Consider the following 23,126-nt stretch of genomic DNA (forward strand, 5'->3'; position numbering starts at 1 on the left):
TTTTTTTTTTTTAATACTAGCGATTGAAGTCAACCAACTGGAAGCTTCTTTCTTTCCTGTCCTTGGGGGGAGCAGGGGTGGCATTTGGGATCCTCTGGGGCTTTATTCAAGGCCTTGTAACAACTGCATTTTCTTTTTGAAAGAAGAACAGAGCATGTTCAGCACTTGTTTACTGTTTGCGAGTGCCGTTCCCTCCTTCACAAGTGGCATTTGGGGGAGCACAGTCAACCCCGAACCAGGACTCATGCCTGGCTGGGAAAGGAGCCAGGGCATGGCTCTGTTCTGCCTGCCCCGTGCCTTTGGTGCTCTTTGGGCCGGTGTGGCCGTCCCTGGAGCTCTGGCTGTGTCATGCACGACCTCCCTCCCGTGTCCGGCACTTGTCTGTGCCATCTGGAGTTGCCGATGTTCCCGGTGCCTGGCGGGAGCTGGCACCCCCACCCCTCCCAGGGCCGGGAGAGCCTCGTCCCTCACTTCGGTGTGTTGGTGGTGGGAGAAGGGGCTGGTTTGTGCGCTGGGCTGTGACTTGCTGCTTCGGGGGGGCAGTGCACGGCTGGGGTGTGGGGAGGGGCCAGGCTGCAGTTTAGGGGTTCAGGGGGAACGCTGTGTGCCCCCAGCCCTTCCCTCCTTGCCGAGCTCCCCTGCACCTTCAGCCTTTCGAGCCTGTGGGCTACCACGACCTGGTGGGTGGCCGGGGTGAGCCGTGGTGCCCCGTGAGTGGGCGTGTGGCTGTAGGGGTCTAGAGTGAAGTACCGCGGGGGTGTTTCATCCCTCTGGCTCCCACCGGCGGGTCTTGCTCCTCCCGCCTTGCACCGGCAGCTGCGGAGCCGCATTGCACCGGGGCCCCGGGGGTGGGGAAGGAGGGAAGGAAGCCCCCACGCACCGCACCGGCGACCGTGCGGGATGTCACCCCGCCCCACGCAGCGTGATCCGCCCCGCACTGCACCGGCGGGGGCGGGACGCGCCCGCCCGCTGCGGGGAGGGGCCGCGCCGAGGCTCCGGGCGGTGCCGCCCGCAGGTAGCGGCAGCGTCACGCGTGGGTTCCGCCGACGGCCGCTCTGGGGGCGACGCGGTGGGGCTGGGAGGGGGGACCGCACACCCCCGCGTGTCTTCGCCCCGCGGCTGCCTGGGGCCGCGGCCGCTCTCCCCCCCCTCCCCGTTTTGCTGCGTGGGGCCGGCACCGCCCCCCTGTTTTGCTGCGTGGGGCCGGATCCCCCCCGTGTCCCACGGCCGGCACCGGTGAGGGACCATGAAGGTGAAGGTGATTTCTGTCCTGGAGGACAACTACATGTACCTGGTCATCGAGGAGACCACCCGGGACGCCATTGCGGTGGACGCTGCCGTCCCCAAAAGGGTGAGAGGCGCTTTGCCCCCCGAGCGGCTGCAGCCCTGCCACGTCCTGGGTGGGCTGCGGGGTCCCACTCGGAGGACACGCCCGTGGTGATAGCCCCACGCGGGGTTTTGGTATGTGGGGTCTTCGCGTGCAGCAGGGTGCACCCGTGTGCGTGTGGAGCATCCCACCCGTGGGGGTCCCCTGTTCAGCCCCCACGGAGTGGGTGTGCGTGTGCTAGATCTCACCCACCCCTGGGCTGCCGGGGGATTTCTGTGTCGCCTTAACTGTTACCTCCCAGCCCTCCCCGTGCCCCAGCTGGAAGCCGTGCAGACCCCAAAGCAAGTCAGAATAACTTGAAATTGGGCTCTGGAGTGTGTCTCCCACCTGAAGTCCCGTTTTCCGGGAGCCAGCCTGCGGCCGTGCTGCTGGAGGCACGGGGTCGCCCCGCACTGCCGTGACCTCTGTGGTTCCCCTGCCTGGTGACCCCCTTGTGCCACTCTCAACTGCTGCAAATCGTGCAAGTGCTGTCGCGGTTTTTAAGCGTTTGTTGCTGACTCGGACGTTTCCTTCCTCTTTGAGGAACGTAATCGGGAGCAGCCAGAGGGTTTGTTAGTAAGCAGTGGATTTTAAGTTGGCGTTAAAAGCCTCCTGGCAGCTGAGCCGTGGGGTTGGCAGCCCCGCGTGTGCCCCTCGCCATAGCAGAGAAGCCAGGATGGGTTGCACGGCCACCGTCTCCCTGCCACGGCAGTGACCCAGTGCGCGGCCTGTGCCGCACCTCCGTGCTTACGCTGTGAAAGCACCGGCCATAAAACACTGCCGTCCTTGTGGGAGCAGCATGTTCCGGTCTGCCTGCTCCACTCTGCGTGACAGGGTCGGGTGTGGGGAGCCGAGCCTTCGTCTCACCCTCATCCTCTCACTGTTCAGTGGTTGTTTTTGACTGTTTCCTCTGCCATGGTCCACTGGGCCCCTCACCTGCAGAGTGGTGCCGAGCGGGACAGATCCTGCACTGGGACGGGCACAGCAGGTGCTGGCTGTTCACGGCCACGCTGTGTGGCTGTAGCAGCCATGGCACATGTGTTGCCTCCTCTCTGTGCCCTCACTTTCCTCTGCTCCGGGTCCGTTTCAGTTGCTGGAAATCATCAGGAAGGAGGACGTGGAGCTCAGAGCAGTGCTCACCACCCACCACCACTGGTAAGCACCACTGGTGCGAGCAGGGGGCTGGGGTCGGCCATGCCCCGTGCAGGACCGGGCGCCCATTCCCTCCTCTGCCGGTGCAGGGACCACGCAAGGGGCAACGAAGAGCTGGCGAGGCTCTGCCCTGGCCTGCGGGTGTACGGCGCTGACGAGCGGATCGGGGCCCTGACGCACAAGGTGACCCACAACCAGGAGCTGACGGTGCGTGGCCGTAGGATCGCGGGAGCACCCTGGGGCTTGGTTCCCATGCACAGATCTGCACCCACTAGCGCAGTGCTGGGCTGGTGGGCAGCGGAGCTGGGTGATGGTGCGACACTGTGCTGGGAGCTAACGAGGTTGGCGCCTGGCTGGGGCCATGCCTGGGCTCCCTGTGCCCTGGGGCAGTTGCAGATATAGAAACGTGGGTTTGGGCTGGGATGGAGCACTGGACTGGAGGAGAAACCCTGTCCCAGTGGGATTGCACCAGGGGACTCAATCCTCTCCTGGGGGCCCCACTGCTAAACACCGTTGGAGTAGACACCTGCAACCTGGGAGTCACCCAAACCACCATCCCGTGGCATGTCTGCGACCCGCTGAGCCCTGGGCCGGCAATGCTATGGGGCTTCGGGAGGTCTGGGAGTGTCTGGCTGCCCATCAGCACCAGGGTGACCCCAGTGGGGTCCTGACCACTCTCTCCCCACAGTTCGGGGCCATCCGGGTGAGGTGCCTCTTCACCCCCTGCCACACCTCGGGCCACATGTGCTACTTCATGTGGGAGGACGGCTCTCCAGACGCTCCGGCTCTCTTCTCAGGTATCCCACCCTGCTGATGTGCACCCCATGGGTACCGGGGACAGGGCGTGCTGCCTGCATGCTGCTTGTCGTCCCCCGCCGCTCGGTGCTCACGGGGCAGTGGAGCACACTCGGTGCATGGGGGCTCCCACCCGGCACCCTGTTCCTGGGAGCAGGGACAGCGTCCCTTCCGTGCCCAGACCCCTTTCCCTGCAGGTGACACCCTGTTCGTGGGAGGCTGCGGGAAGTTCTTCGAGGGTACAGCAGAGCAGATGTACACCAACCTCACCCAAATCCTGGGGGCTTTGCCGAAGGAGACGGTGAGTGCCTCGCATCTCAGCCCCAGCCTGGGGAGGGACCCCAAAATCGGGAGGGACCCCAAAATCAGGAGGGGGCTTGAGACTTGCAGCACCTGTCCCTGGGGCTGGGGCTGCAGCAGGACCAGGATGGGTCAGACCCGGCACGGGGAGCACGTGTTGACACTGGGTGCTTCCCGCTGGCATTGCAGAAAGTGTTCTGTGGTCACGAGTGCACTGTCCGAAATCTCAAGTTTGCCCTGAAAGTGGAACCAGACAATGAAATAGTGAAGAAGAAACTTGCGTGGGCCAAAGTAAGTGGCTGTGCCCCTGTCGGGGCAGGGGTGGAGGGGGTGTTGGGTGTCAGCAGATTTTCAGACATCTCTGGTTCCTCGGCAGCAGCGGGATGACGAGGACTTGCCCACAGTGCCCTCCACGCTGCAGGAGGAGTTCCTCTACAACCCCTTCCTGCGGGTCACGTAAGCAGCACTGGTGGTTTGGGGGTGCGAAGGGCCTCGCCGCGGGTCGACCCTGAACTGAGCTGGGGGTGGGTGGGCCCCAGCTGGCTGGTCCTGTCCCCAAATTCAGCTTCCCTTTTTCCTCCAGCGTCATCCCTTCTACCAGTGGCTTCACTAGCTAGTGGGAAATCAAAGCCCTGAGGAAAGGGAGGGTGCCTGGACATGGTGGCCTGCCCTGCCCAGCATGGGGTACCTGCAGACAGGCTCCATGTGCCCCCAGCAGCCACCCGGCACAAGGATGTGACTCCCCTGTTGTCCATCCTGGCGTGCACTGGGATCCCAGCAGGGAGGGGGGTCCCCATCCCATCCTTTCCCATCACAGCAGAGCCGGTCTCCTTGCAGGGAGGAGCCCTTGCAGAAGTTCACGGGCAAGACAGACCCAGTGGAGGTGCTAAGGACCCTCCGCACTGAGAAGGATAACTTCAAGAAACCCAAGGAGCGGCCCAATCCCCAGGCCATGCTCGCATTTGACTGGGGACTTTTCAGCCCCTTCTTTGAGAAGAAGTAAGCAGCCGCGGTGATGGCTCCCAAAACACAGCATCCCTGTCGTGGTGGGGGCTTCCTCCTGGGCTGTGTCCGTCCGCCTCTGACTCATTCTCGTAAGAAATTGGGAAGTGGTTTCTGTCTTTAACTTGCTCGTTTTGAGGCTGCTCTGCTTTGCTCCCTCCAGTGCCATGCCTGGCTCCCCTGGCCTGTGGGAGCTTTGCTGAGCACCCGGTTCCTTGGGGAAGGGTGCGTGTGGGTGCCCTCAGCGAGCTCAGGCAGCAGTTACACCCGCAGGCTGCTGCTAATCAGGAGGTGTTTTGGGGGAGAGGACACCCATGCTCACAACATTCAGGTTGGTGGGTGCGGGAGCAGCCGTCCGTCCTGCAGGAGCCAGGGGAGAGTATGGAAAAGGTGGGGACACGTGGGGGATGCGGTGCTGCACCCCACGGACCAGCCGGCACCCATCGGGCTGTAAGGAAGGCTCTCCTGCCTGCAGTCCTGCTGGACGTGGGTGCTGCATTGCTCTCCCCGGGGGCTGAGCTGGAGCAGAGCTTTGCAGCAGTCTGGCTCCAAAGCCGCTGTGCTGGGGCTGGGCTGGTGGGGAAGCCCTCCTGGCCCTGCCTGCTCCCCTCCGGCCACCCCTGTGCCCTTCCCTGGCCGAGGGCAGGCAGGGAGCTGCCCCGGCTCCACAGCGCAGAGACTTGGATGCATGAGAGGAAGTAGGGAAGGCGACTGGTGTTTTCACTGGTGTTCAGCAGTACCTACTTGACTCCAGACCGAGGCTCTGGTTGCAGTGGGGTTTGGGTATTTTTTTCCCCTTTTTTCCCCACGTTTTTATAATAGGCCAACATAGAAACATCGCGTAGGGATTTGTAACACAACCACTGACTTACAGGAGCCATCCAAACCCCTTAAACCGTGCAGAGCACGTTCAAGTGGAGTTCAGGCCTGGAGGAAAGCATGCTCTAACCCACTGGCTTTGTATAAAATACTTTTCAAGGTATGACAGTTTTTAGGTAGCAAACAACAACGTGCTGCTAGGCATCCATGGCTTCTTCCCCCCCCCCCCCCCCCGATGAAAACCTGGAAAACCTGGCTGAAACCTACATTTACATTGCCTTGTCTTTAGAACAAGAGCTAGGGAGCAGCTGGGTCTCTTAAGCCTCTTCAGCTTGCAGCCTTCAGCTTGCGCTAAATCAGTACTGTATTTTATTTTTAAGTCTGAGAAATGTGCAAAGTTGTTATTTGCAGGTGGTGGGGAAGTGCATTACAAAACAGTAGTTTTCTTTTTTTTGGGGGGAAAAAAAATAGGGCTTGATGGTAGCTCTGTAAATAGCTGTGAAAATCCCTCCAAAGGGCTGGGCTTGGGCAGGCTGCTCCATGTGGGACAGTCACACACATCTCTGGTTTCTTCTTTACCTCCATGTGCGAAGTGTGTGTGAGTCTCAGTGGTGTTGAGCTTACACTCATTCTGCATACTTCAGACGAAAACAGAGGAGTGCAGGACATGGTCCCACAATTCTTTAACGTATGTTTTCATGTTAAGCAGTGCTGATTAGAAATTGTATCCTTCCTGACACTGGAATAGAGTTGACTTCAGGATCTCTCATGTGTGGGCTGTGAACTGCATCCGTTCCCACTGAAGCCTGCTTTGTGGCTGTTTCTTCCCTTGCTAGAAACTAGGCTAAGGTGGGTGGTTTTTTTGTTTGTTTTTAAGTTATAGCATTAGAATTTACTCTCCCCTGCAGGAGGGGAAGAATTAATCCTGCTGCACAAGTTGCTTTGGTACTACTGCCTCAAAGTTACTTAGTTTAAATGCAATGGTACTGTCTGTGGGCGTTACCTGGGCGTTCCTCGGAAGTTTGTTTTTAGTGGGAGCAGAGATACACCTGTGTGTTCAGGGAGGGTTCCTGAACTAGCACCAAGTCTCCTCACGTTGACAGCAGCACCACAAAGCCTGGGAGAAATTCAAGCTGTTCTTGATGCCACGGCAAGAACAGACACCCGGGAGCATCAGTAGGAGGCGAGGCCTTGGTGTGTTCTGAGGGGAGTCCTTTGATGGCTTTAGCAGTGTGCGTGTTGGTAACTGGACAAGAGACAAAATGTAGAGAAACCCCCCAATTGTTTAACGTACAGCTAATTTAGCTTTATTTATTTGTGCACTTCTGGGCTGACCTGCATGTTCTCAGCAGAAACGGCCTGTGTTTCTTGTGCACTGATGTACAGAGTTTACGGTCTCAGCACTTCAGCATATTGGACTGACTTTGCAGTAGCAGCAGTATCTCTTGCTGCAGATACAAACGCTGTGGTTTAGCAGAACACTGTGTTACACATCTATGCATGGAAAGGGGCATTCGCCGGAACTACCAGCTTGCGTGTAAAATGAATAGGGTGGGGAGGGGGGAGGCAGTGGGAGATTCCTGCCTTGTGAACACTGTGAATTCACTAACTGATCAGCAACACCTGAAAAATGTAAAGCTTTTAATTAAAAACATTAAAAGATGTCTTTTACATTATTGGCTTACTTTTAATAAAGACTGGAGGAGGCTTTGAGAAGGACACAGCAAGTACTGCCAGAGAAGCCGTTAAAGAGGCAGGCAAAGGACTGACAGCTTTGCTCTTTGGCAAGCCCCTAAGCTCAAGGTCGGCAGTAACGGGGTGAGGGTTATCTCCGGAGAGGGTCCGGGCAAGGTTTTGGCCTGGGCTAGATGCAGCAACCGGCTCCATCTGGTTGTATTTACTCTGAAGGAACAAAGCAACGCGGCAGCTTTGTTTTCAGTTTTCGTCCACTTAACTCTACTTTCTGCACAGTCCTTCTTCCTCACATAGCAGTAACTGGAAAAAGGAGAAATATTGAAGTGATTCGACAATGCGATTCTTACGTTCATGTTCACTTGCAGCTACAGCAGTCACAAGGAGAGATTCCACATCTGCCAGTGTCCCTTCCCCTCGAGCTCAGGTAGAGCAGCAAATCCTCCCACTGCTGCTGTCCCCTCCCCATATGCATTGTAACTCCAGAAAAACTGATATTCAGATTAAATAGACCCAAGTTATTCACTCAGTTGTTTTTCTGTAAATAGCTCTGAAAGTACCCGTATGTAAAAATACAGATGGCAAGACAAACGCATGTCACCTCCAGTAACAAAAGACCAAATCTGTTTTGCATCCACCTGGCTTCTGGCAAGGCATCGTAATATGCTGCACTAAACCAGATGTGTTTTTACTAACCTCTTGGATTGTTCTGGTAATCTACTTGTTGTAATGATTACATTTCACGGTCTTCTCCTAGTAACTTTTGTAAAGTAACACCTTTCAGCAACACCAAGGACTTTGTCCTTTGTTGAAAGGAAAGCTGGTAATAAATTCTTCCTTGAAACACTGTAAAAAATTGTTTTCTCTGAATTTAAGGATATTATCCATCAGTAACTGGCTGTTGAGGATGGGGAGATGTGATAATTCTGTGACTTTCTCTACTATATATTTAGAGAGAGAAAGCGATGTAATTGCCCACAGTTATAGACAATTGTTATAATTAAAGAGAAAAAAAAATAATCACTGTAGCTTTTTCTTCTTGAAGATTCATTCCAGTCACGTTTCAGCAGGCAACAGCACAGCTCCAGAGATGCTGCTTCTCCCGTGACGGCAGGCTGCTGGCACCCACCCCCCTCTGACAGGGCAGAGATTCTGCAGCTGGACCACGAGGGCAGTGGAATGGAAAAACAGAACCCAAGGTCTATTTAGTCCATTTATAACTAAATGAGGATGTTGCAACAGAGACAGCCATCAAACACAGTGCTGTGAAAACACAGCGAGGCCCGGACGAGTAATACTGTTGTGCAGCATAGAGCTCATCTCGGTGAGGCTACAGTCAAAGCCAAATCCTTCTGTACCTTAATTCATCAGTTCTGGTAGGAACAGGGTTGTAAAGGGAGTGCAGGTTTGTCCTTAAAGACTGGGTGGAGGCTAGGATGCACTACTCCTTCTTTTGACATATATTTTAAGTCAGCATTTGGGTTTTATTTACATCACTTCAGTAATTATAAAGCTGTAGGAATTCATATTGCCTGCCTATGTGCATGTTACCGTCTCATCCCTAGCGAGTCAGAAATTGCAAATTCCCAGTGATGGCACAGAACTTTAGCTGTCTTTTGGGAATCTTAAATATAATTGAATTAAAAAGGCATTGAGTGTATCTGGGCTTCACAGATCTGCCGCCAGCAGTCTTCACCATTTGATGTTAAATCCAGTGCCCGTTTTCTCCACCGCGTGGTACTCCGTATGCAAAGCTTTCGCAGCCTTTTCTGAATCCATGCCATCCAGCCACTGCTCATACAGTTCATTTACAGTCCGGTTCTTCTCTGGAATTTCAGTCTTAAGAGACTCATACAACCTCTCAACTTGCTGAAGCTGGTCCTTGCTGGATTCACCATCTGGTTTGATCTGACCACCTCCATTTAAACAGCCTATGTGCAACAAAGTGAGAAAACGTCACCAAGTTTAGAAAGCACTTCAGTTTTATCAGAAAAAAACCCACCAAACAACTACAGTTAATTTACTCTGCACTTGCAAACAGTCACAGAAATGACAACACTATTATAACTGCAGTTTACTCCCCAGTTATCTAACACCAGCAGTGTCAGACAGCAGAGTGTGCTGGTGTGCCCTGGTACTAATTCAGCCTGCAAGCAGCTGTGAACAGGCTGCCCAGGCAGGCTGGGACCTGCCGAGGAGACAGAGATAAGAAGCAGCAGGGAGCTCTGGCTCATCTTGTGCCTCCAGAAAAGGGTCAGAACACAATCCAGGTGAGAACAGCCTTGGAGTCTCAACTGAAGGTAAGATAAACATCCCTGGGGAACGTTCTGGGTTTGCTGTTGGGGGTGGAGGTGTGCTGTGAGTTGAGCGTGTGGTTGCCCAAAGCAGCGTCCTCGTGCTGAGCAGCCTTCTGGGCTGGGAGTTGCACAGACCCTGAGGGACAAAGTGGTTACTCTGAGTACCAAGAGTAGCAGCTCAGCATCACTCCAGGCTGGGCTCAAGCTGTCCCTGCTGTCTGCTAGCAAAGAGAACCAAGAAGGAGAAAAAGGAGAGCTCGTACAAAGTAGAAAAAGGAATTCAATAGGTAGACAGAGACTTTCTTCACCAGCCATAGCAAGCATTCTCTAAAAGCATAATGTCAATTTTGTGCAATTTTAGAGGAAGAATCTCCTCATGTACCAAAGAGCTCAGAAAACCAAGAGGACCTCCATAAAAGCATTAACTATGCAAATTTTGTGCAATAGAATTTAACTGTAATTACTTAAATCCTGAATTACTAGCATCTAGGTAGGAAAATACACAAACAACTGAAATTCTGATGCTGTGACTATCACATCTCAAGAATTTGAAGGCTTTGCCATGATATTCAGGATGTGAGAAATTGCCTGTTGTTCTTATATTTTAGTTATAGTTTGACATAGCTTCTTACAGCTATGGATTGTAACAGTGAAATCCCTGTGCAGTCTTACCTGATGGGCAGGCCATGACTTCAACGTAGTGATAGGGCGATTTCCCTCGTTTCAGTTTTTGCACTAAGTTCTGTATGTTTCGAAACCCATATGCCAAAGCAAACTGGAGCAGGACTACTCCATCCTTCTCCAGTGTCACCTCCTGGAAGTCCTTGTTTCTGAGGAACAAGAACAGAGAAAACGTCTGATCCAAATTAACTTCTATTTTAAACTTCAAAGAGCCCTGTGCTAAAACAAAGTTCTTTGGGAAATCTTACTCAAGAAAGCTGTCCTACTTCTTTGCCATCCAAACAAAAGAGATGAAGGAACTAGCTTACAGATCCTTTCCAGTCTGGTTTGAGGACCTGCCACCTGAACTGAGTTTGCTGAAGAACACCTGTGTTGAATAAATCCTTAAAAGCTAAGCAAATGGAGCCTAAACAGAAGTTTCATTGTGATAGGCCTTCTGAGTTGGCTTCAGCCAATTTATACATTAGTGAGGCCACTGAGGAAACTTTTAAATTGTAGTGGGTCATAAAACCAGGGAGCAAGCCATTATTGAAGGCTTCCAGACTCCTAGGGTTAGTGGAAATACCTGTTCTTGATAAAAGAATAAGTAATTTGATTTTTATCAAATATTTCATATTGAGCCTCTGGGGGACTGTTCCTTCTGGTTGCTAGAACAGAGAATCCTAAACCTAAATATTGGTAATCAATCAGGGATATAATTCATTACAAATAGTACATTAATATTATACCTGGGAAGCCAGCAGGAATCTCAGCTGAATGAGCCTCCATGCCCACACTGAAGTGATTTGTTTTCTGTCTTACCACAACATAGTTAAAACAGAGCCCCAACACAAGAGTTTCTGTTCTATGATAGCTATATTAGTAACACATTTACTTATTGGTCTGATTGCAGGTGAGGAAGCCCAGATCCATGCAAACTCTCTCTTCTTTCTAAATTACTCTAAAAATTGTCTGCAACTTGATACTGGGAAAATCCATCAGGCCAAAATAAAGTGTGTGGGTGGTGAAGGGGCTAGAAGTCTCCCAGGGAAAGGCTGCATGGAGTGCTGGCTGATTTATTGCTCAGCAACTGTGGGAGTGAGAAGCCAATTCCCATGCCTTGAAGTAAAATGTTTAACATTGCAAAGAAAGTTTCAGCCCATCAGCAAGATAACAACAGCATGAACAGAATTTCAATAAAAAGTGCTTTCTGGTAGGACTTTAAACTTCTTACTTTAAAGGTTTGTACTGAATTGTATCCACTTGAATTCCAAAGAGTTCCTTGGCTGCATACTTGTATATGTGCTCCAAATAGCCACCAGAACCACCTCCAGAGTGGCTAGTGAGCTCCTCTTCTGCAGCACTACTAAACCTCAGGCAAAGGGAAAAAGAAACAGTTTTAGGGGAATCTTTGATAAAACAAAACAGCCAGCACAAATGCAAAGATCCAGGGGACTCGGAAGCAACAGAACAAGCCACAGACCAGCCCCCTTCGAGCTCCTAGCTTTTCCCTTTCTCCTGGGAACCAACTATTTATAGCTTCAGAACCCAGCAGATTTAACCCTGTGCTGCCTAGCATCCCTTGGGTCAAGCTCAGTGGAAATACTGTCACGTGCCACAACAAGGCCTGACCCAGGCACTGCCAACTTAATCTTCACGTATCGGAAATATGTTTGGGAATGTTTGAGTTACAAAGGCAATTACCTGACATGCATATTTTGTTAGCTTCCCGTTTAATAACTCTACAAACATCCTGGGTTATACTTAGAAATGGGAGGAGGGAAATAATGAAGTGATGGTGGTATGGGTCTGTGCAAGCTACACTTCTCTCGGAGAACACAACCTAGCAGAAGTCCTGTCTCAGTCAAGAGATCTCATCAGTGCTGAAGCTTTTCTGCAACATCAACAAAAGCAGAGTTCATTATTGCAAGCTCTAGTTCTGTGTTACAACACATTTTTTGAAACCAGCTACTTCAGATGTGGTTGCTGGGACGTGAGAGAACACTTCTGGGAGGTATCAGTGCTATGATCACAAGCACAGAGAAATGAGATCTCTGTTGCTGTGGTTTCAAGTGCTTAAAGTTACGTAACAAAGGTGAACAAACCTAACGATGCCAGGACATTTGCACCACACACGGCTGTCCTCAGCGGGATCCTGATTCAAGTTCAACACATTTTTGGTGTTGAACAACTATGTTAACATAAGTTCTGCAATTCTAGTTCTGTGCAAATAATTTCATCTCACTGACATGCTGAAATGCAACCAACTATTCAGAGGTCAAGATAATGTTTCTTGAGAATAGCTCACCAGATGGAAGCCACAACAATAGCTTTTGTTATGAGAGAATAACAAGATGAGGGATCTGCTCATAAGTACTCATCAGGCGGTGACACTTGCATTCTCTTACTAACAGCTGCAGAAGGGAAAATACTTGAATTCAGGCCAAACAGTTTCAAGTCAAATCGAAGGCATTGCCTCTTGCAGATAAGATCTTAGCTTTGGAAGAACTGCAGAAGGCAACACTTTAGCCTGCAATCACCCTCTGAAACTATTTTTAATTTGATCTTGTTTACAGGAACTGAGCTTCATTAACAAAATGTTTCAGTGTGTCTGGCCTCACGTACTGCTACTCTCTTAAAATGAGGCTGCCAGTAAGCCTCAGTGCTGGCCTGGAACGAACGGTTGTACCGCCAAAGTCCTGGGATTTCTGGCACTTTATCTCATTCTTGCTGCCAAAAGTAATAACCTCTTAATGGGCTTTTCCACGTGCTGGAGGATAAAGCAGAACAACAGCCATTGGACTGCTTATGTGAACGATCCAAGTTCTGGGGAATACGTGCTGTTTGTAACCAGTCAATTTACTGAGTATGTTAAAGCTAGCAAAAGGTTATAGAGGCACTTTATCACCGCAGGCATGAGGCCTAGTGCTCAGAATGTACTCCTAAGAAGTTGGCCAAAGATTTTTATCAAGTAATTAGACATTCAGTTCTATGTTATAACTGACACTTCCATAATGTCATTTCCTAAGGGAGCCCAAACTTTTGAGAATCTTTTTTTTTCCTCCTCAATTTTCTGTTTGCGGTGTGACAATAAGCAGGTACAACAGAAATACTTGTTTACATGGGCAACTTCTGAAGTTGTACTTTTGGGACTCAACTATGTAGGCATGTATTACAGCTGACGATACTTTCCTTTTCTGATGTGAAAGCAACCTGTGCATACGCTATGTCAGAAAAAGACGCTTAAACTTGGAAAAGGTGTGCATAAACAGATCTGTGCTAGTAAATGTGTTGTGTGAAACCTGTATTTACCAATCCACTGAAATGCAGCAGAAGGAAACCAAGGCTCTTTTTTAAATTCAGTATCCCTTAAATGAAAGGGGATAGGATGGCAACAGACCATCTCCATCTCACATTTTCCTTTTCAGAAGCACAGGAGTGACCGATGTTTATTACAATTAAAACTAATCTAGCAAATAGGCCTCATGTAAAGACACTTCCCTTCATAGCTCTGTCAACATCCATGTGTGAATCAGACAATTCTCGAGTAAAGGCTGCCAATGGCACTTGGCTGTACTAGAAAGACTTGAAGCCTATTTAGAAATAAATCAAACTTCAAGAGTGTCACATCTGTAAGGGGTATGGCTGAAAATAGACTAGTGCCACAGTCTAATGTGCTAGATGCTGCCTATCTGTGGTATCAAAATCTCTCCTAAAAACTTAAGGAGCCTGAGCAGTAAATTTTTGAACCATATACTTACTCATCTTTTATAATTCTTAAAGGTGGCTGCACATGCAGCCTTTCTGTTTATTAATGTGCAAAGTGCTACAAAGACATTTCTTTTAAACTGAAGAGGAGAATGCTTTGGTTTAGCTTTCAGTGCAGAACCACCACTACATGTCAATTTCAATGAGTAAAATGTGATTTTAATGCTTCCATAGTCACTTAGATCTCTCTGCAGTTGTCACTTAACAAGATGTTACTCTTCAGTTGAAGCAACTAAAGTCTCATCTGGTTTGCATGTGTTTTAGATGGGGTTTGTTTGTTTGTTTGTTTTATAACAAGTAAAGACTCCTAGAGATTAGCTGAGTGACCTAAATATTACTTATGCTTTAATTCTGGAATCCTTTCAATATCTCTGATAACTAGGAACAGAGACAAACAAACCAAGTACAGTCCAATAACAGGAGTTGTTTTAGCAAACTTTTATCACTCATCTAGATTCTTTCACTTTTCAAATTTTGTAGCTAGTTTCTCTGCACAATTATTTTGCCATTATAGTCTTACTGAGCTAATTCTGGCAATCCTGCTGATTTACAGTGAGAGCTGCTAATCCTGGACTCCTAAAATCTAGAACAAATAGTTACAGATTCTCCAAAAGTAGAAATTCATCACATTCGGTAGATTAAGTATTTTAATGCACAATTGTACTGATTCAAGTGACATAAGAAAACAAATCAAATGCAAACACATGCAGCCTTGTGTAGAACAGTAGTGGAAAGGTAAATTCTGTGGTAGAACTCTATAAATAGTGGATGAAAAAGAACATGACTGAAGATGCAAATGAAATTTTGTTCTTACATGGTATCCAATGGAGCAGGATCTACTTCTGATAGAGATACTCCTTCTTGTTCCAACAGCTTAAGCACTTCTCCTAAAACAGAACCACAGACATAAGAAGTTCTTATTTTGGGCATAAAAGAAAACAAACCCCACAGATGAGTACATAAGACTGCATCTGCAATTTTTACCAGGACATGATTTCCATTATTAAAGTGTAATTATACAGCAATATCCATATGCTACATCCTCTATCAGAGACAAAGGGTTATTAAAATAAGCAAACGCCTTCCTCTGAGGCTTCCAGAAATTAGCTGAACTACCTCTGGCTTTGCTTACCTGTGGTGATTACACAGTCCACATCACGCGTTTGGTATTCTTGGTTGAAAAAGTCTGGCCTTGAAGCCTCTAGCTTTTTGTCATAACAGGGCATCACTGTTACATGGTATATCCGGTCAGGCGTTAAGTGCTGGAACAAACACAAAGCTGGGCAGTTGGATTGGCCAATATCAAAACTGTATTGAGGGAGATGTTTTCTGAGTACAAATGAGAATGATGAAACTAATGCCACCATGCCTCTGGCAATACTCTCCATTGAACATTACTGAACATTATATATATGTTTTTATATATGCATGAAATTATTTCTCTCATAGAACCCAATTTTAGTTCACAGCAAGTGTCAGCAGGATGGTCTTTTACAGGTTTCCCCGCACCTCCTTTTGCTAGTGCACACAATCCAGAGTCAGTCAGTGAAGTGAATTCCTAATTATGCAGTTAGAGAACATGCTTCCTCCATGCTACTAAAACCCAGCCCTTGCATCAGCAACTAAGAAATGATCTGGAGTCAGACAAAAACCTCATGATCATCCAAGAAATAAGCACAGGCCAAGGAAACAAGTCATTGACTCAAGGCCATTGTTGCAGTATCTTCTGCCAAATATTCTTAGTAGCTGCCAATTTTTGTAACAAGTATGCAGATGTCACTATTTACTTAATGCAAGTGTTAAACCACTGCTCATTAATGGACAATAAATCATACAATCAGAACTGGTGATTAAGTTTCTTACTGGACAAGTCTAGGCTATTAGTATAACTCTAGTCTTTAAGTATCAAATTTACATTTGGAAAGATTCCAAAGGTTAAAGACTGAGAACAGAACTAAGTCAAGAGAAAACAGAACATTAAGTTGGGAACAAGCAAGTTTTAGACAAGACATGATCTGCACGTATGCACTGACTGAAGTTTTGTCTTAGGATAATTTATTTTAAGTTATTCACCAACTTTAAACAACCTGAAAATACCACACACAGACAAGATGGGAACACAAGAACACTGAAAAATAAGCTTCTCTAGCCTTCCAAAATAACATGCAGAGGTTTTAGACAGTCCATGCAGCATGTGCTTAGTGCTAACTAGTTGCTAACTTCTCATTAGGTAAAATGGAAGTGAGAAAGATGCTGCCTTTGCTGGCTTTTGCAAGATAATTTTTACCTTTAAACTCTAATGTACAATGTGTAGGAAAATTAAAAAAAAAAAAAAATCAGCTTAAAGTGTTCAATTTTAGCAGTGTGCTGTTAAGCATAGTATGCTCCAGTCCCTTACCTGCTGTTCTGCAAAATGGCCCTTGATCAAGGAGCCCATGACCTGCTGTGGAGACTTGGTGGTACTGATATAAGGAATGATGAAACTGCCGTGGGTTTTCTCTGCATAGCAAATCCAACCTGAGAAGAGTGTAATTAGCAAATTAAATTAAAAAATAACAAGCACCCCTTGCACTCTGCTCATCCTCCCCTCAAGCCCAGAGTTAATACCCTTTAATAACCACTTTCAGTCTCACTTCAGCACAAAAAGCAACGGAAGTGTAAGCTAAGATTCAATTTAAAGAACTCATTAGGTAACTGTACAGATCATTACTGCTATTAACACAAAGATGTCTTTGTGTTGTGAAGAGAGAAATCCTCTAAGTGAATTTAACTATTTAAACTTTTCTGACTAGCTTTCTGAATTTTTCATCTAGTGTGCTATTAGTATCTATTTTATTATTTCCATAACTAATTTAATACTATACCTGGACAGGCAGAAGCTAGCATTGGCAAAGCCTTTTTGTCTTCAGATTGCTTTCGAAAGCGTTTTACAAACTCTTGTTGGCTCTCCAATAGGCTGAAGTTTCTTGAGAAAGTTGTATCAAAAACATAGTGCACACCTAGGCAGTACAGCATCTGTGTTAAAATTCGCAAGAAAGATACGGCAAACTACAACAAAAAACCTCCAATCAAACCGGATTCAAACTCATTTACACTGTATTTACAGGTATCAATCTCTGCAGTTGAGAGTGAACCTTTGTCCCTAGCACATCAGCACAGTAACACAAGCAAAAGTGACAGGAGGACTGCAAATCTAAAACGTAAAGTTCCTTCCTTCATCCCTCCAAGTTTATTATGTGACTGTAGTTGTAGACAGTTTGCATTTTAGCTAATGCCAGTTATGAAACATTATGAGTCCACGGGGAGGTTAAAACACATCACCCTTGTGCGCTCATAACAGTTGTGCTTAACATACACCCCTGTGGTCCCCTCTGTGATTAACAGAACGCAGTATCACACTTGCCTAAATTCTTTAAGAACGTGGTCAACTTCTTTGCTGTTTCCAGAACACCCATTTTACATCTTGCAGCTAGTGAAGCTCTGGATTGTGGTGACACGGAAACCACCACCAATTTCTGTTCATTGGGAGCGGCAGTCTTTCAAAAAAAACCAAACAAACAAACCCACTGTTCAGACAATATTAATACGGCACATGCAGAACTTTCAGCACACTAGAACATCAGAAAGTATCTCCCAGCTTAACTCCAAAGTAAGCAACTTAATACATTAAAGGTCCTTTCCAAACCTATGATTACTTTTTAAAAATTGGAAAAAACAAAACAGTGGACAGAGAATGTCCTCAGGCCCTTTAGAACTCTGAAAATAATTCTTATGTGTGCTCTTTCCACTCATGCTTCTGCAGATGCATCATACCAATCTATTAAGACTTTCAAACTCTGCAGCCTACCTAGCCGTGACTTGTCACCTACCTTGTTAAAAGTTAGCATTTTGCAGAGCTCTTCGTGGCTCTGTTGGGTGATTAAAACACTCTCTGCTGACGTAATGCAGCCACTACAAGCTAAACAGTCGTTCAGAGTAATTTTAGCCTTTTCCAGTTTTTGTGCTCCTCCATCCTATAAAGAAACAGATTAGACTCAGTTCTGATCACAGTGCAGAATTAGGTAGCAGTTTCCCCACCTTTACTATATTTAATAACAAAGATGTTGCCCTTTTTATGCTCTTGGTTTATCATTAAAAAAAAAGTATCTTTTCTTTTTAGTCAGATGAGGAGGAAGACAAGTATCTTTGAAGTTTGCTGCCTTTAATAGGATTATTTAGCATACAGATGCAAATATGCTAAGGAACTTCAGGAAAATTTTAGCAAGACCAACACCATAACTTTCATCAAATACAGAAGAGTTGCTTAGGCCACAATTATTTGTGGGGTAACACAACTCTGAAACACTGAAATTATACTATCCCAGAAGCAAACAGGCTCTATCTTGCTTGGTTTTTCCACTTGTGGGTGTCTGAAGACTGGGTTAGCATGGCTAATATGCTACAGATTGCAGCTGCTATTTTAACCATAAAACTCGTAGACCACAGAGATCCTAAGCCTTTAAGCACCGATCTCCAGTGTGTGTTGAGAATTAACCTGGAGAAAGCACGCCAGCTTTGTCACCTCTGTCAGACGCTGCTCATGTTATTGAATAGAACTGGAGCTGTTTCTTCACAAGAACTTGAATTTCACTCTAAATAGATTGTGTGACCAGACTACAAGCTCACTAACATTTTTAATTGATACTGAGCGTTCTGCAATCTTTCTGTGTGCAGAACTTACATGGACGCTGATGGGAAAACTGTATGGCAGCATATCAAAGACAGTATGTGGCTTGAAACTGGACAGAAATATTTTTCATAATATTTGACCTGAATAAGTCAGTTTTCCCATGAGACTCCCCGCTTAAACGTCACTTCTCAGTAAAGTCAGAAACAGACTGAGCAATTAGGTACTATTAAATTAAAATTTTAAAATAAGAAACCAGACTCCTTTGGAAGTGCAGTATCCCCCTTTTTAAGTCAAAAGGTCATAATCTGCCTCAAGTTAAAAGTACCATTTCTAGATGAATTCCCAGCTTGGTTAACTAAGAAATGCTAACCTTTTCTGTGAAAACAGGAAAATTGTTCTGCAAAACTCAGCATTAATTTTAGAAGCAGGAGGCTTATGAATTCTGCAGGCTATTTAAATAATTAAATTTCAAATTATTTAAAATACTATTAAAAATCAGAGCAAAAATTAAGAGCATCTTATTCAATCTCTGTGAGTGCTCTGCTGTATGACATAATGCAATAAGAAAACACATTGTCACAAATAATATAGGAATTGCTAATACTTAAGTATTGATAGCAAAATTGACTCCTCATCTTATCTGCTCTTATACTGAAAATCATAATTTCTTAATGTTAGTGTTTCAGAGCATAAAAGACTGACACAAAATCAGAATTACTGCTTATAAAACCAGGTAATTAAAAAGTTAGACATTGGAAAAAAGATACGAGAATGCTGACAGCAACAGCGACACTTTTCTAACATCCTGGCCCTCTTTGAGGCATTAAATAGCTGTAGACTATTCAAATACTTAACAATACACTCATGTTTTCTGGATATTTTACACAATAATGAAGAAAAAATACACATACCTGATTGATCTGAAAATAGCTTCCATCTGCTTCAATTCTGATCTTAGCTGCTGCTTTTCCAGGCTTTTTTTCCACTTTTACAGGTTTGATACATTCCTGAAAAAGAAATAAAGCCCGAAAGTGAGGAGATGATAAACAAAGTGTGGAAGAGGTAAATTTAATAGAAAGTAGAATGATCAAGCCCAAACACTAGTTCTAGAGTGAATGATGCTTACGCTCCCTTAAGCTACGCTGGATTTACTTACAGTGCCTATAACCATCAAGGGAAAACATAAAAGCAAAAACTGCTTACCCCTTTTTTACAGAAGGAACACTTTTCCAGCATCATACCAAAAACAGAGGACAATTTTGCTGTTCTTTCTGAAGAACACAGCTGTGTTTTATGGAGCCTTGAAAGGAACAGCAGCTTGCCTGCACAATCCTCCTCTCTCAAATCTTACAGATGATTGTGCATTCTTCATTGCAAATTTTAACCGATGGAGGCGTGGTCACTACAGCCAACATGTGGGGGGTGCCAATGAAGTTTCATTTAATGTCAAAAGAACTCTGACGACCTCAGATGGACTGCTTCCAGTTTTCTGTATTGTTCTGTGATGAAGTCTCAAGGGTGTTTTTGCATTTTGTGCGATTTTTTTTATTTTTCAGGCATCTTATGACCCCTTGTTCTACTTCTACAGCTAGGATTCTCTTTGCCTTTTACTATCCTTGCTCTGCCAATATCTTCAGGTTTCCCCCCTAAATCAATGCAGCTTTACCACATTCTGCAAGATTCAGAGACTGGAAGGAACAAGTCATTATGATTCTTCAGTTATGCTGAGTAAAAGAAACAATGATCTCTACTTGAAACAGAAAAGCAGGTTGCGTTATTTACGTGAAAGATTTCACTAGGAAACCCAAGTACTGCAAGGAGAGTTAATGGGGTTTGCTATGCCCCATTCCACTGATCTCATTTCAGGATAGGTTTTCTGCTGTACTTGCCAGCAAATACATCCACCAGGATTACTATTTCATACTTTTGCTAGTGCTTGAAGACTCCGAAAGGAATAGTCTTGACCTGTCCTTGCTGGCTGATTCCCACCTCTCTGCCACCTGCCCCTATACACTGGCACCAGCATCTGTGTGGATGAGGAGTGTGCAAGGAAACGTGTGCTTACGGTTTGGGGGGGAGGGGGTGGGGGGGGGTCATTTGTTTGTTATTTTGTTTTGGGGATTATTTTTTTTTTGGGGGGGTGGTGGTGTCTGGATTAATATTTAATGGATCGGGGTGGGAACGACCGACCGGCTGCTGGGCCAAGATTTCTCTCCGTAGCTGCTTACAGAGGTCGCACCGATCAGCGTTGCTGCCCCCTCTGTTCCCTTCGCACTGGCTGGAAAAGACAGCGAGGGATCTCCGGGGTTTTTTCCCTCTACTATTTTATTCAAGAGCACCCGAAGGACGTCTGAAAGGGCCGGCCTTGGCCCGTTTGCCCCGAGCGCGGCTGTGCCGCCTCCCTCACGCTGCCAGGCCGAGGAGCCGTGCCCGAGCCGAGAGCTGCTGCCCCGGCCAGGGCTGTCACCCACCTCCCCTCAGCGCCATCTCCTCACCCTCCCCAGGCGGCGCTGGCAGGCTCGATCCTGCGGCTCCCGAGGCGGGGGGCGGGCCGGGCCGCCCCGCCACAGGGCCGCGGCCTCTTCCCTGGCCCTGGCCCTGGCCGCCCCTGGCCCGCACCCACCTGGGAGGGCCCGATGTAATCGTCCAGGTCGGTCAGCTGCAGCACCCCGCTGAAGGGAGACGCCATCCCGGCCGGGGGCGGGGGCTGCCACACTGTCGTAAAAGGGGAAACGCCACACTGCCGGAAAGGAAGGCAGGGGCCGCAGATGCGCATGTGCGGGTCCAGCGGGGTGGCTTCCTGCCGCTGCGCGGGGGGGAGGTGAGCGCGCATGCGCCAGGCGGGCTGGGGGGGGGGGGCGGGGGGGCGGGCTGGAATGGCGGGGGAGAGGCTGAGGGGGCTCAGCTCGGCTCTGCTGCCGAGAGGGCAGGGTGTCCCGTAGGCAGGCTCCCTGCACTGCATTTGTTGGTTTATAGGCTACGGTGGAAAGTGTATTAGGTTGAGGTAAGATATAGAGACTATAGAGAGGGAGGTATCGTGCCCTTGGCCTTACAAGCAGTGTGGGGTCTGTGCTGAGCTTGTGGGGATGGCCTGGATATCTGTCACCCTTCTTGAGACTGCTTTCCCATCAAGGTGGCAGCTGATGAGGTTCCTGCCTATATGGCATGGGGATTTAAAGCTGTAAGTCCTCCCTGAACAGCTTGCTGTGTTCATGCAAATGCATGATGTTTTGGGTGTTAGGGGTTCAAAGCTCTGTGAGAAATGATTAGTTCTTTGAAGGAAACAATTTTATTTACATGAGCAGCAGTGGAGAAAGTGGTGTAACAACTTAAGGTTGCTGTTAAGGCTGTAGTGCTGTCTGGTTGAGAACTCGACATCTTCTTGTTTGCAGACCCTGCTTGGAGATTTTCTTATGTCAGTAGTGTTTCAAGGAAAGCCTTGTAAATTGGACTCTTACATAATGCCACCTAATACATACGAACAGGAGCTTTATTTAACAAAAAACCCCATTTGCACCGTTTGTAGAAGTACCCTGACGTACCTAGATGGAAGGTGCTAAGTGCAGTGTGCTGTTAATAAGCAGAGCTGCACGTCATTTCCAAGCATAGCTGTAGGCAGAATGTAAGAAATGTTGCATCTAGGGCCTGATCCTGAAAGCACTGTTGAGTTTTGTCCTTGCAGTTTCAAAAGCAGTGGTTAAGGTGTGAGGATGGGGCTTTAGACAACATACTTTACCAATAAATATACCAGACTCTGCAGATTTTTATGACTTTAACATTCTGCAATTGCACCTCTAGATTCTTGTTAAGAAGTGATGAGCTCTGAAGAAAGTAAATGCCATTGTTGATTGAAGACTTATGTAGCTTTCTCTGTGCTAGAATACCTTATCAGTTAGAGGTAGGATATAATCTTACAAAACAGTGTTTAGGAGCCAGAGGGGGAAAACACAGAAAAAAATCTGAAACGTGTGGTTTTTCATATATGTTGTTGCTCTTCCAGTTACAGGAGGTGCTGAAATAAATATTAAGGCACCTAATCAGTTCTGAATCCACAGAGATTGTCCACAGAGACAATGATCTGTTCAAGGGTCTGGAATAACCATTCCACCTCCTGATAGCTTTCCCATGAACTCATTTAGAAATGTTTTACTGGTGGAGTAGACTCCCAAGGGAAGGAGTGAAAGTAATCTGTAAAATCAGTCACAACTAGGTTGTGCAAAGCACTGGGGAACATGTGGTGTGCAACAGTCCTGCTGCTCCTTCATGGTGAACTAAGTGTGACCCAGCGTGACTTTCCTGTTGACCCTACATGTGGTATTCTGGGCAGTGATGCTGAGCTCACAGCAGAGTATGTTCCAGGAGATCCCACTGCAAAATCTGGCACATCTTTTCTTTCATCTGATTACTATATACAGTGGGAGAGAATCTGCCGTTGGGCAGACAAGGAATAACCTTTTTGTGTATTGTTGCTATGAAGATACAAGCCTTTGGAATTTGTTTGCATTCTAAGCAAATATAAGGGTGTCAGTACTAGGAAAAACTTGATGGTTACTCCTAAGTCCTCTTTCACTCACCTGCTGATGGCTGTTGTGGATATCCTGTGTCA

General features: G+C 47.2%; 3 protein-coding genes across 19 annotated transcripts in view; 2 read left to right on the plus strand and 1 right to left on the minus strand.

The window, feature by feature from the left end:
* Window positions 1-82: 82 nt before the first annotated feature.
* Window positions 83-5,662, plus strand: LOC104631091 (hydroxyacylglutathione hydrolase like). 3 transcript variants are annotated; one of them, XM_075768204.1, is made up of 8 exons: window positions 83-1,351; window positions 2,457-2,521; window positions 2,608-2,725; window positions 3,207-3,315; window positions 3,511-3,614; window positions 3,803-3,904; window positions 3,990-4,069; window positions 4,451-5,662. In XM_075768204.1, the coding sequence occupies exons 1-8, from the start codon at window positions 1,247-1,249 to the stop codon at window positions 4,614-4,616; spliced, it is 849 nt and encodes a 282-aa protein (XP_075624319.1). In that variant the 5' UTR covers window positions 83-1,246; the 3' UTR covers window positions 4,617-5,662. The 3 variants fall into 3 exon arrangements, with proteins under 3 accessions (XP_075624319.1, XP_075624320.1, XP_075624321.1); XM_075768205.1 differs by having other exon boundaries at window positions 3,993-4,069; XM_075768206.1 differs by having other exon boundaries at window positions 2,608-2,701.
* A 620-nt stretch (window positions 5,663-6,282) lies between these two features.
* Window positions 6,283-21,312, minus strand: CIAO3 (cytosolic iron-sulfur assembly component 3). Of its 5 annotated transcripts, none has more exons than XR_012837961.1 (12): window positions 21,144-21,312; window positions 19,432-19,527; window positions 17,721-17,864; window positions 17,255-17,387; window positions 16,716-16,850; window positions 16,250-16,368; window positions 14,984-15,113; window positions 14,666-14,738; window positions 11,318-11,455; window positions 10,096-10,253; window positions 8,678-9,057; window positions 6,283-7,429 (listed from the first exon to the last, which is right to left on the minus strand). XR_012837961.1 is itself a non-coding variant. In XM_075768195.1 (11 exons), exons 1-11 carry the CDS (start codon window positions 21,294-21,296, stop codon window positions 8,819-8,821), a joined length of 1,518 nt encoding a protein of 505 aa, XP_075624310.1. In that variant the 5' UTR covers window positions 21,297-21,312; the 3' UTR covers window positions 6,283-8,818. The 5 variants fall into 5 exon arrangements, 2 of the variants coding, with proteins under 2 accessions (XP_075624310.1, XP_010309986.1); XR_012837960.1 differs by having other exon boundaries at window positions 6,283-7,972; XR_012837959.1 differs by having other exon boundaries at window positions 7,823-9,057.
* A 103-nt stretch (window positions 21,313-21,415) lies between these two features.
* Window positions 21,416-23,126, plus strand: part of MSLN (mesothelin) — a 77,790-nt gene continuing 76,079 nt past the window's right edge. For all 11 annotated transcript variants that reach the window (XM_075768177.1, XM_075768179.1, XM_075768173.1 and 8 more), the window contains exon 1: window positions 21,416-21,524. The gene's annotated coding sequence lies outside the window, so the exon portion shown is untranslated. The remainder of the gene's footprint in view (window positions 21,525-23,126) is intronic.

This window comes from Balearica regulorum, chromosome 15 (assembly GCF_011004875.1).
Source record: "Balearica regulorum gibbericeps isolate bBalReg1 chromosome 15, bBalReg1.pri, whole genome shotgun sequence".
Taxonomy (NCBI): domain Eukaryota; kingdom Metazoa; phylum Chordata; class Aves; order Gruiformes; family Gruidae; genus Balearica; species Balearica regulorum.

Coding starts and splice junctions, on each gene's coding strand:
- LOC104631091 (XM_075768204.1), top strand. CDS start 1,247: ATGAAGGTGAAGGTGATTTCTGTCCTGGAGGACAACTACATGTACCTG. Junction 3,316..3,510: donor CGCTCCGGCTCTCTTCTCAG/GTATCCCACCCT, acceptor CTTTCCCTGCAG/GTGACACCCTGTTCGTGGGA. Junction 3,615..3,802: donor GGGCTTTGCCGAAGGAGACG/GTGAGTGCCTCG, acceptor CTGGCATTGCAG/AAAGTGTTCTGTGGTCACGA.
- CIAO3 (XM_075768195.1), bottom strand. CDS start 21,296: ATGCGCATCTGCGGCCCCTGCCTTCCTTTCCGGCAGTGTGGCGTTTCC. Junction 19,528..21,143: donor ATTACATCGGGCCCTCCCAG/GTGGGTGCGGGC, acceptor TTTCTTTTTCAG/GAATGTATCAAACCTGTAAA. Junction 17,865..19,431: donor GCTATTTTCAGATCAATCAG/GTATGTGTATTT, acceptor GTTTCTTTATAG/GATGGAGGAGCACAAAAACT.